General features: G+C 40.6%; 1 protein-coding gene across 1 annotated transcript; it reads left to right on the forward strand.

Moving 5' to 3' along the window:
- Positions 1-762: 762 nt before the first annotated feature.
- On the forward strand, positions 763-16,182 carry smc1b (structural maintenance of chromosomes 1B). Its single transcript, XM_026175047.2, has 25 exons — positions 763-1,095; positions 1,447-1,635; positions 2,380-2,492; positions 3,823-4,026; positions 5,430-5,668; positions 5,857-6,115; positions 6,540-6,680; positions 6,776-6,858; positions 7,013-7,220; positions 7,362-7,547; positions 7,708-7,899; positions 7,976-8,122; positions 8,701-8,838; positions 8,983-9,099; positions 9,484-9,590; positions 9,680-9,821; positions 10,298-10,443; positions 10,899-11,052; positions 11,208-11,306; positions 11,391-11,547; positions 12,242-12,396; positions 14,458-14,609; positions 14,920-14,989; positions 15,640-15,750; positions 15,845-16,182. The coding sequence occupies exons 1-25, from the start codon at positions 987-989 to the stop codon at positions 15,962-15,964; spliced, it is 3,738 nt and encodes a 1,245-aa protein (XP_026030832.2). The 5' UTR covers positions 763-986; the 3' UTR covers positions 15,965-16,182.
- Positions 16,183-16,409: the final 227 nt, after the last annotated feature.

Consider the following 16,409-nt stretch of genomic DNA (forward strand, 5'->3'; position numbering starts at 1 on the left):
AAATGGCCTGTATTTATATAGCGCTTTTCTAGTCCCTAAGGACCCCAAAGCGCTTTACATATCCAGTCATCCACCCATTCACACACTGGTGATGGTAAGCTACATTGTAGCCACAGCCACCCTGGGGCGCACTGACAGAGGCGAGGCTGCCGGACACTGGCGCCACCGGGCCCTCTGACCACCACCAGTAGGCAACGGGTGAAGTGTCTTGCCCAAGGACACAACGACCGAGACTGTCCAAGCCGGGGCTCGAACCGGCAACCTTCCGATTACAAGGCGAACGCCCAACTCTTGTGTATTGTGTATCAAAAACTACTACAGTATGAACAGATGCTCGCTGGTTACACCTTCGTGCTATTGAAATGGGATTTTTGGTACAGCGAGAAACAACTGACAGATTATAAAATTAATCTTTAGCTGTTTGGCACATGGACCACAATAAATGATAAACTGAAGCCTTATGGTATAGGGATTATAGTGTTAAGTGCTTGGGTGGTTTTCCAGAGAGGATTTTCTTAGAAATGTCTTGTAAAATTTCTAGTAAATCTTGCCATTTTTTACTCTAAAATTTGTAACTTTCCTTACTTCAAATTTCCTACTTTTTTCTTATAAATTTGCAACTTTCATCTTGAAGATTTGCCATTTTTTCCTTATACATTTGATAGTTTTCCCTCACAAATTTTGCATTTTAATGTAGAAAATCTTTTGAATTTCCCCCCACACCTGCCTCTTATTTTTTTCATACTTTTAGTAGCCCTTTGTAATAATAAAGCATATATAAGTACATGTGAAACAAAATGAAAAAAACAAAAACAAACAAACAACAACAGATCAGCAGCTGACTCAGTTTAAAACTAGAAACTAGAAATTATATTTTTAATGTGAGGAAACGCAGACAGTAGTTTCCCGCCTCTCCACGTCCTGTCTGCCACATTAGAGGGCCTGGCCTCAGACACTAAGATTAGCTTCAGGGTTCACTTACAAAGATGGGTTATTTAAAACAACTAGATATTGAAAACTTTAAGTCATGGAGAGGAAAACAAATTATTGGGCCATTCTTGCGATTTAATTGCATAATTGGCACAAATGGCTCAGGTAAGTAAAGTTTTTATTGGTGACGTGTTCTAGCTAGCTAGCTAATGGTAAATAATTGTTAAGCTAGCGGCTAGCCTGCGGAGTATATCTTTCTTTCTTTTTGGTTTGCTAAGTAAAGATACAATTTCTAAGTAGATGATGTAGTCCTAAGAACTACATCATCTACTTAGAAATTATATTTTTCATGTAAGGAATACAGAAAATAGTTAAACAACCTCTAAATCCCGCCTGTTATGTTAACAGACTTTGCCTAAAAAGTCAGGCTAGCTGTATGGTCGTCCTACCAGAGCTGGGTTATTTAAAATAAATTCATATTGAAAACTTTATGTCAATGATTTTAAATCATACTAGGTAAATCTAATGTGATGGATGCCCTAAGCTTTGTCATGGGTGAGCGGGTTTCTTCTCTCCGAGTCAAGCACTTGAAAGACCTGATCCATGGAGCTCACGTTGGTAAGCCCGTCTCCAACACTGCCAGGGTGGCCATGAGGTACTGCAGTGATAAAGAGGAAGAGACGGTCTTTTGTAGGATCATTACAGGTCAGTAGACTCTGCCAAGTTTTTTCTTACTTACATATTGCATATGCAAGGCCAAAAATAACAACTGTAAAACGTAAATTAAAATTATAGCGAATAATGTGTATATTTGTTTATGCATGTTTTCATATATAATGATGGTCCTTTAATATAAGTTTATCACATTAATAACATTCAATATTTATCTAGGATAAGAGAATCATCTAAGAAAAAAAGATAATATAAACTGACAGCTGGGTGCTGACTCATAAAGAAGCCAGATTTATATGGAAAATGCTAATAAAGCAGCAACCACCTTTATTATCATGTACTGGCAATGATCAGATAATAAGCATACACAAAGTACACAGTTATAACTATTATACACCAGCATAGCATGATTAGTGATCTTACCTAATACTTATTATCCCAAGTGTTCCTTTAGTTGTGATTCACAGTGGTTACATTTTTCATAATTTGGTATAATGAGCAATAATTTGGATATGATTTTATTATTATTTATACTTTATTCTCACATGTAACTTAAAGAACCATTAAGACAGGAATGATTCGATTTTTTCCTAAAAATACAAAAAAATTGTATTTGTGGCTGTTGATAATTTTCCTTGTGTGATTTATGGAGGTTAAGTGTTTTGTTTGATTTTTAGAAGTAATCAGGTTTTTGGCACCCAAGGCTGATTCATGTTTTACCTTAGGATACAGTTTTTAATCCAATCATTTTCATTTGATATCTGTTGTATTTTTCAGGGGACTCCTCTGAGTATCACATTAATGGCCTACGTGTCACTTTTGCCAAGTATGTGGAGGAGCTTGAGAAGATTGGCATTTTGACTAAAGCTCAAAACTGTCTGGTGTTCCAGGTAAAGTGCCAGAGCCTTGCACTTCACTGATTTACTGAAAGTCAACATGAAAAAAATTAACTTTGCCAGATTTGTTTGCTGTAGTGTTTTTTTTTTTGTCAGTTTTCACATTATAGCTGTGGTGACTGCAGTATTGTACAACAAACTGAAAAATATGCCCCAAAGTGTTTGTATTTACCATATAATGGCATATTTTGTGGTGCAGGGATTAGGGTCAGTGATTTACAAACAATAAGAAGTTAATTAACACATAACCAGTCAAATATAACACGCTAAAAATACTTACTCAAACATAGAAGATTGCTAACAGTAAACTGTCACATTAACCCTTGCATTAATCCTTAGATGCACGAGAGACTGGACCCTACACTCTTCCATAAGTGGGTCTGCTTTTTTTCTGTGGCTCAGTTGTGGCTTTTGTCACCCACACCTTCCCATTGCTTCAGTGATCGGGGTTTGCAGTTGGGGGCAACTTTCCAGTTGACTTCTCATATGTGGTGTGACAAGCTCCTTTGAGAGCTCAGTGAGGAAGGCCTGCCATGCTGTGGTGATGCCGTTCTTTAATTCAGGGTGCTGAGCCATGAAAAAGGTGTAGGCACTGGTATCTACACCTCCTTTGGGCTTGTTGTAGAATGTGATAAATTATGTTTTTCCTCTTTCTGGTATTTTCATCCACCATTTTGTTGTGATCATCATGCTGAGGACTCATAGCCATACAGCTATTCCTTTCTTGGTGATGTAGCTGACCATGCAAAGGTTTGAGTGTAAACTCTGTGCTGTAAACCTCCCTGGACTCGGAAACCTTCATCTTAGGAAGGATGTCTGCCTCGTTCTATTGTAGAGTCCCCACAATAGTGTCTGCAGCAGACACTGTGGAAGAGGCACACTGGAGAAACAGTTATCTGTGGTGATGTTGTCTCTTGTATTTCGCAATTTACTGCACAAGTGCTGGACAATGTTTTCCCCTCAGATTCTTCTTACCTTCTTCCCCTGTTTGTAAACCATTCCAAGTATTGCACAGGGGATGCATGCATCATAAACCCAGAAGATCATTAGGCTATACTTAATGGGCTTGTTTGGCATGTACTGTAGAAATTTGAACCTAACCCTGAATGGCACAAGCTGTTCATCCACAGTGACACTCAGACAAGGATTGAATCCTTATCTGAATGCTGAATGTGTAGATATGTGTAGACATTGCATAAAAGCAAGCTCACCAGGCCATTTGCATCTAATTGTTAATAAATAACTAAATGTGAGAGTTTTTTTTAACTGGCACTGTTGGTAAGAGATGTCTTACAAAGATTGTACTCCGCTTGCTTCTCACCAGGGGGCAGTGGAGTCCATAGCTTTGAAGGACCCAAAGGAGAGAACCAAGATGCTGGAATCGATCAGTCAGTCCAAAGAATATGCTGCAGAATACAACAAGAAGAAAGAGGCCCTGCTGAAGGCCAAAGAAGACACTCAGTTTCACTTTAACAAGAAGAAATCTGCTACTGTCGAGAGGAAACAGGTGTCTCAGGAAAAAATAGAGGTAGCATACCAAGAAATTATTTTTCTCTATTCTGTCATGCTTCTACATCCCCAAATGTGGAGTCTCTAGATACATGCGCCTACAAATGGCATAAGTGTGCCTGACAGCAGATAGATTATAATGTCACAAACACAAACACCCCAAAAGTCTCAAATGATGTTGAAGAACAGTTTTCCTCTCCCAGTCTAAACTTGTGAGATCTAATGGGGTGTTCACATCCTTGCAAATTCACGTTTTCCCTGGTATTACCTGTGTGAATTCATTTGCGTTGGAAACATCTTCATAGTCACCATTACCAAGCCAACATTACAATGAGGAGTAAAGCTAATTGTTGAATCACTCCATTTAACATGACCAGGTTTTACCCAAAATTTCTCCAATTATCCATGAAGCCCATATTTAGACACCACTCAGAAGGCAGTTATAAGGAGAGCATAGAGCTCAAGATGTCACTAGAGAAAACTACAGAGTATGGCAATGATTTAGCAGAATTACACACCGACTAATTTTAGTGACCTTGGATTGATGCAGTGTGTCATCACTCCCAATGTGAATTACAGTCTTGTAGGGCTGTGTGATATGACCAAAATCTCATATCCCGATATAAGACATTTATCGTCCCGACAACAATATATATCACAAAAATGTTACATCTTCTGTAAATTCTGTGAATCTCGGGCAACTTGACTTGCGTGAAGTGTTTTCAGCTGGGCGTTGTGTACCTGGAGTCGAGTGTTAAATAAGTTGAAACGGCCGCAATTTTCTTTGTGAGTACGTATTACACGGTGTGCTGCGGGGAAAAGCCTGTTCTAAGGTTTATTTTTTTTAGCACCTGACGGTTCTTTTTAGCTTCTCGTCTGTAAACACTCTACATACTATTTCATGTGATTCAATTTATTTTGAAAAATCTCAAAAGGATCATCAGCTTTATTGTGAAAGGTTTATGTGGAAAATAAACAACGACAACGCATAAAAACAGTCGCTTGTCCTTCCGTAGTGTGGTTATATTAAATATAAGAGAAAGATAGAAGTTTAAGAAATTCTACAGTGACCATCAAAACGATGAAAAAATGTTGCTGTAAACGGTTTATTTTGCGACACCACGAAACAAACGATAGCATAAAATGAAACGATAGACGTTTTCATATCGTCAACCGATATATATCGATATATCGAACGGCCCTACAGTCTTACCAAATCCACATTTAACCTTACCCAGCCTGCTCTGGCCCCATGAATACAGTCAGGTATGGTTGATAGAATCTCTACCTCCATGTTTCTGAGAATAGTTGCCAATAAACAGTTTTTTCGATCCGATATATGAGAGGGTTAGTGATGTTCCGCGGGCCTTTGCGTCAGAATGACAGTGAGTTGCCGTTATTCATCTTTGCTCATATTTCCAGGCACAGAAATACCAGGCACTGTTGGATGAACTTCACCAAAGCCGCCTGCAGCTGAGCCTCGCTGAGCTCTACCATAATGAGCAGGGGATCAGTGCTCTTAGTGACACCCTGAAGAAGAGACAGGAGGCTGCAGCTGCAATGAACAGTAAACTGCTGATTGGGGAGCAGACAGTCAAAACTCAAAAGAAAGAACACGGACGGCTCACAAGAGAGCAGCAACACATTGACAAAGAGATCTGGTGTGTTAGTTTTCGTATATGGCTTCAAATTTGAAGGTCTATAAATGGATGCATTATATTTTCATTTCACTAATTTTGTTTTCATTTACAGGAAAGCCACTGGTGACACCTTTTTAATCCAAATCAACTCAGATATAATTAAAAATCTGTTATTAAATTAAGTAAACTGGAAACATTCTTTCACACAGCACACAGGAGCAAATCCTGTCCCAGTCTCGGTCCCAATACATAAAAGCGAAAGTGAACACGTCTCATCACGTAAAGAAGGCTGAGGATCTCCGTGATGCCCTGAAGAAGAGTCAGAGGATGTTTTCAACCAAAGAGCAGGAGCTGGGAGAGCATCAGCAGGAGATTTCTCAACTTAAGAGGTCCTGGAGGAACTATGAGATGCAGGTCCAGGAACAGGGAGCTGCCCGTGGAAGAGACATTGAGCTCGACATGGATCAGGTCTGTTAGATTTCATTCCTGCTAATTTTTGTTTGAAGTGTCGGGTACTTTTCACTACACCATGCCTTAAAAGAAACAATAACTGGAGATAAATTATCTGAATTTTAGGAGCGGGACTATACCTCCCAGCATGCCCCTTCCGGTTCTCGATCTATATATGACCCCCGGCTCTACAAGCTGTTGTTCTCGTTTTCATGCCCCATCCTCCCTTTTTCAATTCTTTCACTTCTCATTAGTACAGCACTGGCGGTGACTCACTTCCCCAAACGGCAGCCTCAATTCATGTTCAAGTCTTCTGCCCTTATCTACTAAAAATGCTGTCAAACCTAAAATGAGGATGTGGGCCCGGCTGGTGAAGTAACATTTAAAAGTTATAGTTATATAGGGACTCTGTTATGATTATTATTTTTTTTTTATGCTACAGTCAGAGCGATACAAAGAGCTGAAGGAGCTTGCCTTGAAGCAGGGGGCTGTCCTCAGCCAGCAGGCAGAGAAGCTTCACTGGGAGGTGAAAGCAGACTGGGTAAAGATAGCCTTTGATGAGCGCAGAAAGAAGGAAGTTGAGGTACTTTCTATGACACAGTTCTTTTTGTAGCATTGATATATTTAAATCAATAAAATAGCTGTTCAGTCTAATCTTACCTCTGTTTCACATCACAGAACGCTATCAAGTACAACCAAACACAGCTGGAAGATTTGGCATGCAGAGCAGAGAAGCTAGAGGAGTACACCAAGACCTGCAAGTATGTTGTGTTTAGCTCAACCACTAAACGCTAAAAGGAAGTTGTGCTGTTTTTGTTCTTTTTTTTTTTTTCACTCTCAGCGAGGTGTTAATATATGTTGTATAGTTGGTCGTTAGATATATATATGTTGTTTTGAAAGCACTGTATGCCTCAGGTCATCCCTTGAGGAGTACCGGCAGCAGGAGGAGAGCCTTAGTGCAGAGCTGCAGCGGGGCCACCAGCGTACTAAGGAGGTGAACCAGGAGCTGAATCAGGTGATGGAGGAGTTGGGGAATGCCTGTTTGGACAAACAGGAGAACAAAAGGCAGCTGCAGCACAAAGAGCTGCTAGAAAAGCTCCGCAGACTCTACCCGGAAACTGTGGTGAGAAGCAGTAAATAGTGAGGCTGCAGCAATTCCCCAAAACTGTGGTTCGGGACATAACACCTAACGTACCTTGTTCTTCTTAACACTAGCACTGCCTGTACAATTTTCTTAACTAATTTGTGACACGTGCTGTTTCAGTATGGCCGTCTGTCCGACCTGTGCAGCCCTATCCATAAGAAGTACCAGCTGGCTGTCACTAAGGTGTTTGGCCGCTACATGAATGCAATCGTCGTAGCATCAGAGAAAGTAGCCTGCGAATGTATCGCTTTCATCAAGGAGGAGCGGAGGGGACGCGAGACGTTTCTTCCCATCGACAACTTGATTGTAAGGGAAAAATCAAGCTGTGCTTTCTAAATCATAGCTTGACTTTTTGGGTTTGTTAACAATGGAAAACCTTATAAAAGGCCCTGAGAAATAATGGTGTAGTTCAAGTAGACCAAGTAGTATAAATTTGTCGTTCCTAACATCACTTCTGTGTGCACAGCTGAGTCCACTGAACGAGCGACTGAGGGAGATGCCTGGTGCCAAGATGGTGGTGGATGTTGTGCAGGTTATTGCTACCACAGTTGCTACCCAGCTGAGGAAAGTGGTGCAGTTTGTCTGTGGTAACACTCTTGTGTGTGAAACAGTCAAAGAAGCCAGGAGTATGGCCTTTGATGGACAGGAACGCTTTAAGGTAAACTTTCCTCTTTTGAGATCCACTAATTTGAGATGGAACCATAAAAAAATGTAATCTGTCACGTCTACTCTAGACAGTGTCTCTTGAAGGGACAATGTTTGAAAAGTCAGGCGTAATCTCCGGAGGCTCCAGCAACCTGCGAACTAAAGCTCGCTGCTGGGAAGAGAAGGACGTGTTGCAGCTGAAGGAGCGCAAGACCCAGCTGACCACTGAGTTACGCGTGAGTCACACTAAGTGCTCTCCTTATTCTCTGTTTTCTGCCTCCTCTCCTCCTCCTTTGTCCTCTTCCCTTTGACGTCTCAGTCCATTATTTGAAGGATGTCTCAATTCTTATAATACATGTTAATTGAGGGAACGCTAGCTGGAGGAGCTGTGAACACAGCAATAATAATCTACTCTGATATCCTTTGCAGACGTTTTTCAAGCATGCAGAGATGTTTTAGGACTGGGACATGAAAACCAGAGAACAGAGCAATTAAATATTTAAAGATAGATGATAATTTCAGTAGTCACTGGGATATTACATTTGGTTGCTGATACAACCAAATTTTGTCTTGTGGGGGAATAAAGGATTATTCTATTACAACCAGGAGAACTGATAAATATACTAAACTACCAGCTTAACAAGTAGGCACTCCTCTCACTATGTGTTTGAAATCTGTGAGCATGTGTTAGTGCAAAGAAAAGGAATTTAGAACTCTGAAATATAATAAATTGTTGTATTTTTTGTTGTTGTTTTGGTTTATACACACTGTATTTTATGCACAGGAATCAAGTTGTGTTTTGGTTATGTAACAGGATTTGATGAGGCTGAAGAGAAAAGAGCTGGACCTGAAACAGATCGTTGCACAGGCTCAGGGTGCTCAAACCCGGCTCAAATACTCCAAAAATGACTTGGAAAACCTTCAGAAGAAAAATATCCCTAAATGCCAAGCGGTATGATCTGATATAAAATGTTCTGGACTGCCACAATCATTCTAAGTTTAGAGACTTAATAGGGCGCAAAAGTGTTTTTCACACAGGTGTTGAAATCATCTGAGCTTACAGTTTCTTGGTATTTACTCTGTCATATGTTTTCAGGACATTTCTTGTCTGGAGAGTGAATTGGCAAACCTGGACTCTCAGATTCAGATGCAGATGGAGAGTGTGAAGACAAAAGAGGCAAAGATTAAGGAGATCAGAGACAAGCTTGACCAGGTGCTGCTCTCAACATATCATGACTTAGATTGAAATGTTTGCCGTTGAACTTCTGTTGCAAGTGAATTCATTGTTGGAGAAATTTCTTTGTCTCTGAATTTTCAGTTTTTCAGTATTTTTAATCAGTAAATCCTAACAATTGACAGAACTTATAACTTTTGCAGTGTTTTGTGCTGGCTTCATGAATGTTGGCCCATTTAATTCTTAACACTGTAAAGTGATTTAGACTTTTACAAAAGCAAAATGGAATTTGAAGTGTTCAGTGAGTAACTTTATTAACGGTCTGCTAGAATGGTGGGTTTCCAAATACAGTGTTTGTCTTGTGGCTGGTTACACTTGCACATATCGGATGTTGTATGGATCCTCTCTATTCTCTGTATTTAGATAGAAAACTTGGTGTTTTCTGACTTCTGCGCTGAGATCGGAGTGGACAGCATCAGACAGTTTGAGCAGGAGCGCTTGAAACAGCAGACAGAGCTTGATAAGAAACGGTACTTCAGTCACACACCAGTATTTTCTGTGTCACATGACGAACTTTAAAAGCCAAATCTTTAATGGGTTTTTATGATAAACAACTCAGGCTGGAGTTTGAGAGTCAACATGCCCGCTTAAATACATGCATTGAATATGAACAAAAACAGCTTGAGCAACAGAGAAAGAAGGTCCAAAAACTGGAGGACACCATCAGTAAGGAAGAGAAATTTATGACTGAGCAGAGAAAGGTAAGTCTCAGTTTTTTATGTTGTTATAAAGCACATGACAAACATTCATAGCAATATATTTTCCATCCATCCCATTCTCCCCTTCTTATCCTTGGGGGGGGGTTTCCCAGCTGTCTTAGGGCGAGAGGCAGGTTACACCCTGAAAAGGTCACCAGTCTGCCACAGGGCTTACACATACAAACAGACAACCCTACACACTCAACATTCAGAGTTACCAATTAACCTAACCCCACTAATTACATGTCTTTGGATTGTGGGATAAAGCCAGAGTACCCGGAGAGAACTTACGCAAACACAGGGAGAACATGCAAACTCCACACAGATTAGCCCCGGGGTGATGGTGAACTTGATATCAGGACCTTCTGGCTATGAGGCAACAGTGCTGGTTACTTCTGGTTATTTCTGGCTGTTACCTTTGTGGATCTTAAGTTCGATTTTTGCAGATTTTTCAACCAAGCGCTCGTTTTCCCTTCCAGGAAGAGCAAAAGTTGTTGGCAGTGGTTGAGGAAGGTCAGAATAAGCTACTTGAGCACAAGAACAAGCTTTTAGCTAAGAAAAGTGAGGTGGCTGCTGCCAAGGCTGAGCTGGATCAAAAAACTCAAGTCCTTCAAGAGATGAACAGGTAACATCTCTGCAATGCTTCTAGTGCCACTGTTTTTGACATTTTGTGCAGTTATTACTGTCACCATTTGCACCACTGCTGATTGTACTGATTGTTGTGTTGCTGTGAGGTTTCCCGTTTGTTAGGTAGCAGAAAAGTTGCATCTAACCCACTACAGTTGCTGATATGCCTTTATTTCTGTTATTTAAAAAAGTATTCTGTTTTTGATGCATTTAAGTAATTTTTTCCATCAGTAATATACATGAAATGAGTTTCTTTGAGCTTTGTTTCCAGTAACAATAATGTGTTATAATTGGCTGTTTTCTCTCCACCATCACTCCCAAAACGTTCCCTTCTTCCTAAGCAACCTAATGCCATGAGTTACCATATAAGTCCATGTCAAAACTTGACTTGTGTATCATGTTTTGTCATGGACTCTGTTTTCTGACTTTATTTCTTTTTATTTTGCCAAATAGGGATTTGGCGAAGCTTCAGCGAGAGGTGATGACAACAGAGACGGCTATAGAGCAAAAGCGCTTGACTAGACACAACTTGTTGCTGGCCTGCAAAATCCAGAACCTGCCCATCAGCCTGTTGTCAGGGAGCCTGAATGAAATCAGCGAGGTGCAGGTAGGACACAGAGATGTTTGGTATCTACTCTGACTTGACTGATCATTCCTGTCCTGGACTGTTTATCAAATTCAGCTCAAATTATAATTTGAAAGAAAGGTTTAAAGTACTGTAGTGTTGGTATAGATGATCATTGATTTGTCCGGTCTATGCAGCTGGACACAGATTCTGAAAGCACTACAGCCACCATGGACATCTATGAGAGAGAGGCACGACTAGTCATTGACTACTCTGAGCTGGAGACAGAGCTCAAGGTGAAAAACAGGGCAGCATACTTATTCTCTATTGGTGTTCTTTGGTTATAGAACCAGCAAGTATCACCCATTGTGTATGGTCAGAATTTGCAGGCTGAGCAGGAAGTAGAGGCCTCCCTGGAGAACCTGAGGGAGTCAGTTTCCTCCATAGAGGCAGCGCTGCAGCGCACCACTGCCCCTAACCTGAAAGCACTGGACAAAATGAGGGAGGTGAAGGACAAGTTACAGGGAGTGAAGGAAGGTATTTGTATGAATCTGTTGAGTTTTTCACCTCAAACTGAAACAGCTGGTGCAATATAAACCCATCAGGCATAACATTATGACCACTGACAGGTGAACTGAATAAAACTGATTATTTAATGGGAGCAGTGAACATTTTGTCCTCAAAGCTGACGTGTTACAAGCAGGGAAAATGGACAAGTGTAAAGATTTGAGCGAGTTTAGCAATTGTGATGGCCAGACGACTGGGTCAGAGCATTTCCAAACCTCCCCGTCTGTAGTGGTCAGCATTTATCAAAAGAAGGAACAGTGATTGCTGAAAACCTTAAGGTGTCAGGATTCTTGGTCGCATCTTGGTGGCAGATACAACTGCACAACTTCAGGGGTCAAGTGGAGTTCATTCCTCGACAGGTTAGGGCTACATTGCATGCAGAAGGAGGGAGAACAACACAATATTACACAAGTGCTCATAATGTGATATCTGATTGGTGTATTTCTACAATCAGCAGAACCAGTTTATCTATACGTTTATATTGTTTTCATAAGATATTCAAACTGTTTATTTGATTAATTAATGAACAGAGGACTGCTTCTGTCTAAGCAGACAGATTTTTCATGTTGAAATTCATTTATTCCCACGGGTGCATTTTGCATGTTATAGTGTGTTAAGTGAAGCACCTGGACTGATGATTAAGCTTCCTCTTTCTGTCACTCAGCCTTTGAAGCCAGCACTAAAGCAGCCAGGAAGTGTAATCAGGAGTTTCAGCAAGTCAGATCCCAGCGCCTGCACCTCTTCAGTCAGTGTTTTGAGCACGTGTCTGTCATAATCGATCAGGTCTATAAAAGAATTTGCAGGAACAACAGCGCCCAGGTGAGACAGACAAACCTCACTTTGACGTTTTTTCTTCAATTTTTACATTTTCGTTGTTCTTTTCTCCTTCAACGTTATGTTTGTAAAATGTGTTTAATTACTTCTCCGTATGCGGAACAAAAACAGTGAATTTTGTATATATTCATATTGAATATGTATTATGTTGTATATAAGTCTTCAGTGATGATTTACTATACATTACACTGTATACAGGAAACAGTATATATAAGAATACAGTGGCTTGCAAAAGTATTCGGCCCTCTTGAACTTTTCCACATTTTGTCACATTACAGCCACAAACATGAATCGATTTTATTGGAATTCCACTTGAAAGACCAACACAAAGTGGTGCACACGTGAGAAGTGGAACGAAAATCATACATGTTTCCAAACATTTTTTACAAATGAATAACTGCAAAGTGGGGTGTGCGTAATTATTCAGCCCCCAGAGTCAATACTTTGAACCACCTTTTGCTGCAATTACAGCTGCCAGTCTTTTAGGGTTTGTCTCTACCAGCTTTGCACATTTAGAGACTGAAATCCTTGCCCATTCTTCTTGGCAAAACAGCTCCAGCTCAGTCAGATTAGATGGACAGTGTTTGTGAACAGCAGTTTTCAGATCTTGCTACAGATTCTCGATTGGATTTAGACACCAGACAGGTCAGGGATAAAGTTATTGAGAAATGTAAAGCAGGCTTAGGCTACAGAAAGATTTCCCAAGCCTTGAACATCCCACAGAGCACTGTTCAAGCAATCATTCAGAAATGGAAGGAGTATGGCACAACTGTGAACCTACCAAGACAAGGCCGTCCACCTAAACTCACAGGCCGAACAAGGAGAGCGCTGATCAGAAATGCAGCCAAGAGGCCCATGGTGACTCTGGACGAGCTGCAGAGATCTACAGCTCAGGTGGGGGAATCTGTCCATAGGACAACTATTAGTCGTGCACTGCACAAAGTTGGCCTTTATGGAAGAGTGGCAAGAAGAAAGCCATTGTTAACAGAAAACCATAAGAAGTCCTGTTTGCAGTTTGTCACAAGCCACGTGGGGGACACAGCAAACATGTGGAAGAAGGTGCTCTGGTCAGATGAGACCAAAATGGAACTTTTTGGCCAAAATGCAAAACGCTATGTGTGGCGGAAAACTAACACTGCACATCCATCTGAACACACCATCCCCACTGTCAAATATGGTGGTGGCAGCATCATGCTCTGGGGGTGCTTCTCTTCAGCAGGGACAGGGAAGCTGGTCAGAGTTGATGGGAAGATGGATGGAGCCAAATACAGGGCAGTATTGGAAGAAAACCTCTTGGAGTCTGCAAAAGACTTGAGACTGGGGCGGAGGTTCACCTTCCAGCAGGACAACGACCCTAAACATAAAGCCAGGGCAACAATGGAACGGTTTAAAACAAAACATATCCATGTGTTAGAATGGCCCAGTCAAAGTCCAGATCTAAATCCAATCGAGAATCTGTGGCAAAATCTGAAAACTGCTGTTCACAAACGCTGTCCATCTAATCTGACTGAGCTGGAGCTGTTTGCAAAGAAGAATGGGCAAAGATTTCAGTCTCTGTGCAAAGCTGGTAGAGACAAACCCTAAAAGACTGGCAGCTGTAATTGCAGCAAAAGGTGGTTCTACAAAGTATTGACTCTGGGGGCTGAATAATTATGCACACCCCACTTTGCAGTTATTCATTTGTAAAAAATGTTTGGAATCATGTATGATTTTCGTTCCACTTCTCTCGTGTACAGCACTTTGTGTTGGTCTTTCACGTGGAATTCCAATAAAATTGATTCATGTTTGTGGCTGTAATGTGACAAAATGTGGAAAAGTTCAAGAGGGCCGAATACTTTTGCAAGCCACTGTATATCTACTGGCATATATCAAAGTTTCTCTCCTGCTCTGATTTCCTCATGAAGGGCATTTAGTACAGTTGAATATATGTGATCCAGCACAAGCTAAACTGGACATAATTTTCGTTAACTTGAGCATTTTAGAAGCTGTTACCTTAAATAATAAAACCTCATTAAAAATTTAGGCTGTCTGTGATTTGTGCTCCAGGCCATTTTGAGTGCAGAAAATCCAGAAGAGCCGTACTTGGGTGGCATCAACTACAACTGTGTAGCACCAGGGAAACGCTTCATGTCCATGGACAACCTGTCTGGTGGAGAAAAAGCCATCGCAGCCCTTGCTTTCATATTCGCCATACACAGGTAACACTGAAGTCACCCCATGGTAGAATACATGAAAAATGTGTTACATATATTAAATGTATTCTTTTCAGTGAATTATAGTTTAAGGTCAAAGAAAACCCTGTTTTTTTATTTTAATAAATGTATGTCGCTTGTTAAGCTGCAGAATAATCATGTTAAATAATAAACTACTATTGACCAAAATAATGTGATTATGGTTTTTGAGCAGCCCTAGTGATCAGTATTTGATTATGTTGACTGACACAAAGTGATGCCATATTCCTGACCCACGTTCCCAGTATACTGTGTCTGTTCTGTTTCCTTCTCTCAGCTTCCGGCCTGCTCCTTTCTTAATCTTGGATGAGGTGGATGCAGCCCTGGACAACACTAACATTGGAAAGGTAAGAGTCAAGCTGCATAAACATTCACTATTAATATCCACCACTGGGACAACCCAGTATCCCGGCAAAACGTGTAATAGACACACCAGTCCACCGTGTCTATTTCACGCTTTGCCTTTCAAGACGTGAAATCGACACGGTGGACCAGTGTGTATATTACATGTTTAGGCGTGATTTGGAGTTGGCTGGAAACTATTAATATATTGATTATATCCATTGATCAACCTCAGGAGAAAGTGTCACCAATCTTCTCCATGATTGTGGTTGTGGGTACGGGACTTGACCCACAGATACACACTACTGGTACTCTTTGAATAGTAGCCTGTCAGACTGAAGACTAGATTTAAAGGACTATTCAGTTTGGCACAGAAGCACCTTAATGCAGAACTGCTTGACCTGCACTGTGGATGGGACATAATTATGCTAATAACTTATTCTTAGTTGTAAGAAGCAGTGACATAAGCTGGTGTTGGATTGGGGGATTGGATTGGGGGCTTCTAATAGAAAGGGATGCACTGCAGCAGGAGAACCATGTATTATTATTCAGATTATATTATTTTTGTATATTTACCAAATACATTTTGCCTACTGCATTCTGAAAGGAAACTTTTGTGGGCGATATATCAAGTGCAAATATTCACTGTCTCCAGGTGACCAGTTTCATCAGAGAGGAGTCCAGGGAGAACATGCAGATCATCATCATCTCTCTCAAGGAGGAATTTTTCTCCAAGGCAGACGCTCTGCTGGGCGTCTATTCAGATGTAACATAGCTTTCATTAATTATGAAAATTAGTGAAGAAGTTTAAATTCCTACAATGCCAGGCAATAGAGTCATTATTCTTTTGTGTTTGGCAGTTTGATGAATGCATGTTCAGCTGCGTTCTGACCCTAGACCTGCGTCCCTATCCTCTGGTTGAAGATGACAATGGGAAACAGACTGACAAAGAGACCAGCTCCGACAAAAGGCAGGATTGAGCTTTACAGGAATCAGCTGCATGAAGCCATTATGTTTTCTTCTTGTCTAGTGGCCTGTTGCATTGTTTAATGGATGTGGTTGTTTCTTAGTGTTCTTCTATTTTGACTACACAGAGGAACTGTCCAGACTAAATGTGCAGGCAGTGGAGTTATCTTGGATATCAAATGATGATCTTTATGTTTGACTGTTTTAGAGTCGTTCTTGTTCTTTAAAGTAATTGCAATTCACTGAATATTTTTTTTTCAGATAAATTTTGACCTCAAGTTATGTTTATGAGAAGGTTGTGTGTTTTAATTTGCTTACAAAGCAAAGTTTTTAACTGAGGTGAAAAATGAAAGAAGAAGAAAAAACCCTTCATATAAAATGTAGCAACCACACATTACAGCCTTTAAAGGACTGTGTTTATGTGCTTGTTCTCCCATTAGGCACTTTGAAGTTATTGGT

The sequence above is a fragment of the Astatotilapia calliptera genome, chromosome 7 (genome assembly GCF_964374335.1).
Source record: "Astatotilapia calliptera chromosome 7, fAstCal68.1, whole genome shotgun sequence".
NCBI classification, from domain to species: Eukaryota; Metazoa; Chordata; class Actinopteri; order Cichliformes; family Cichlidae; genus Astatotilapia; species Astatotilapia calliptera.

What these genes read in the sequence shown, in the direction of transcription:
- smc1b (XM_026175047.2), top strand. Translation starts at nt 987, where the DNA reads ATGGGTTATTTAAAACAACTAGATATTGAAAACTTTAAGTCATGGAGA. An exon ending in TGTCTCAGGAAAAAATAGAG is followed by an intron (nt 4,027 to 5,429) that starts GTAGCATACCAA and finishes TCATATTTCCAG; the next exon opens with GCACAGAAATACCAGGCACT. An exon ending in TGCTGGGCGTCTATTCAGAT is followed by an intron (nt 15,751 to 15,844) that starts GTAACATAGCTT and finishes TGTGTTTGGCAG; the next exon opens with TTTGATGAATGCATGTTCAG.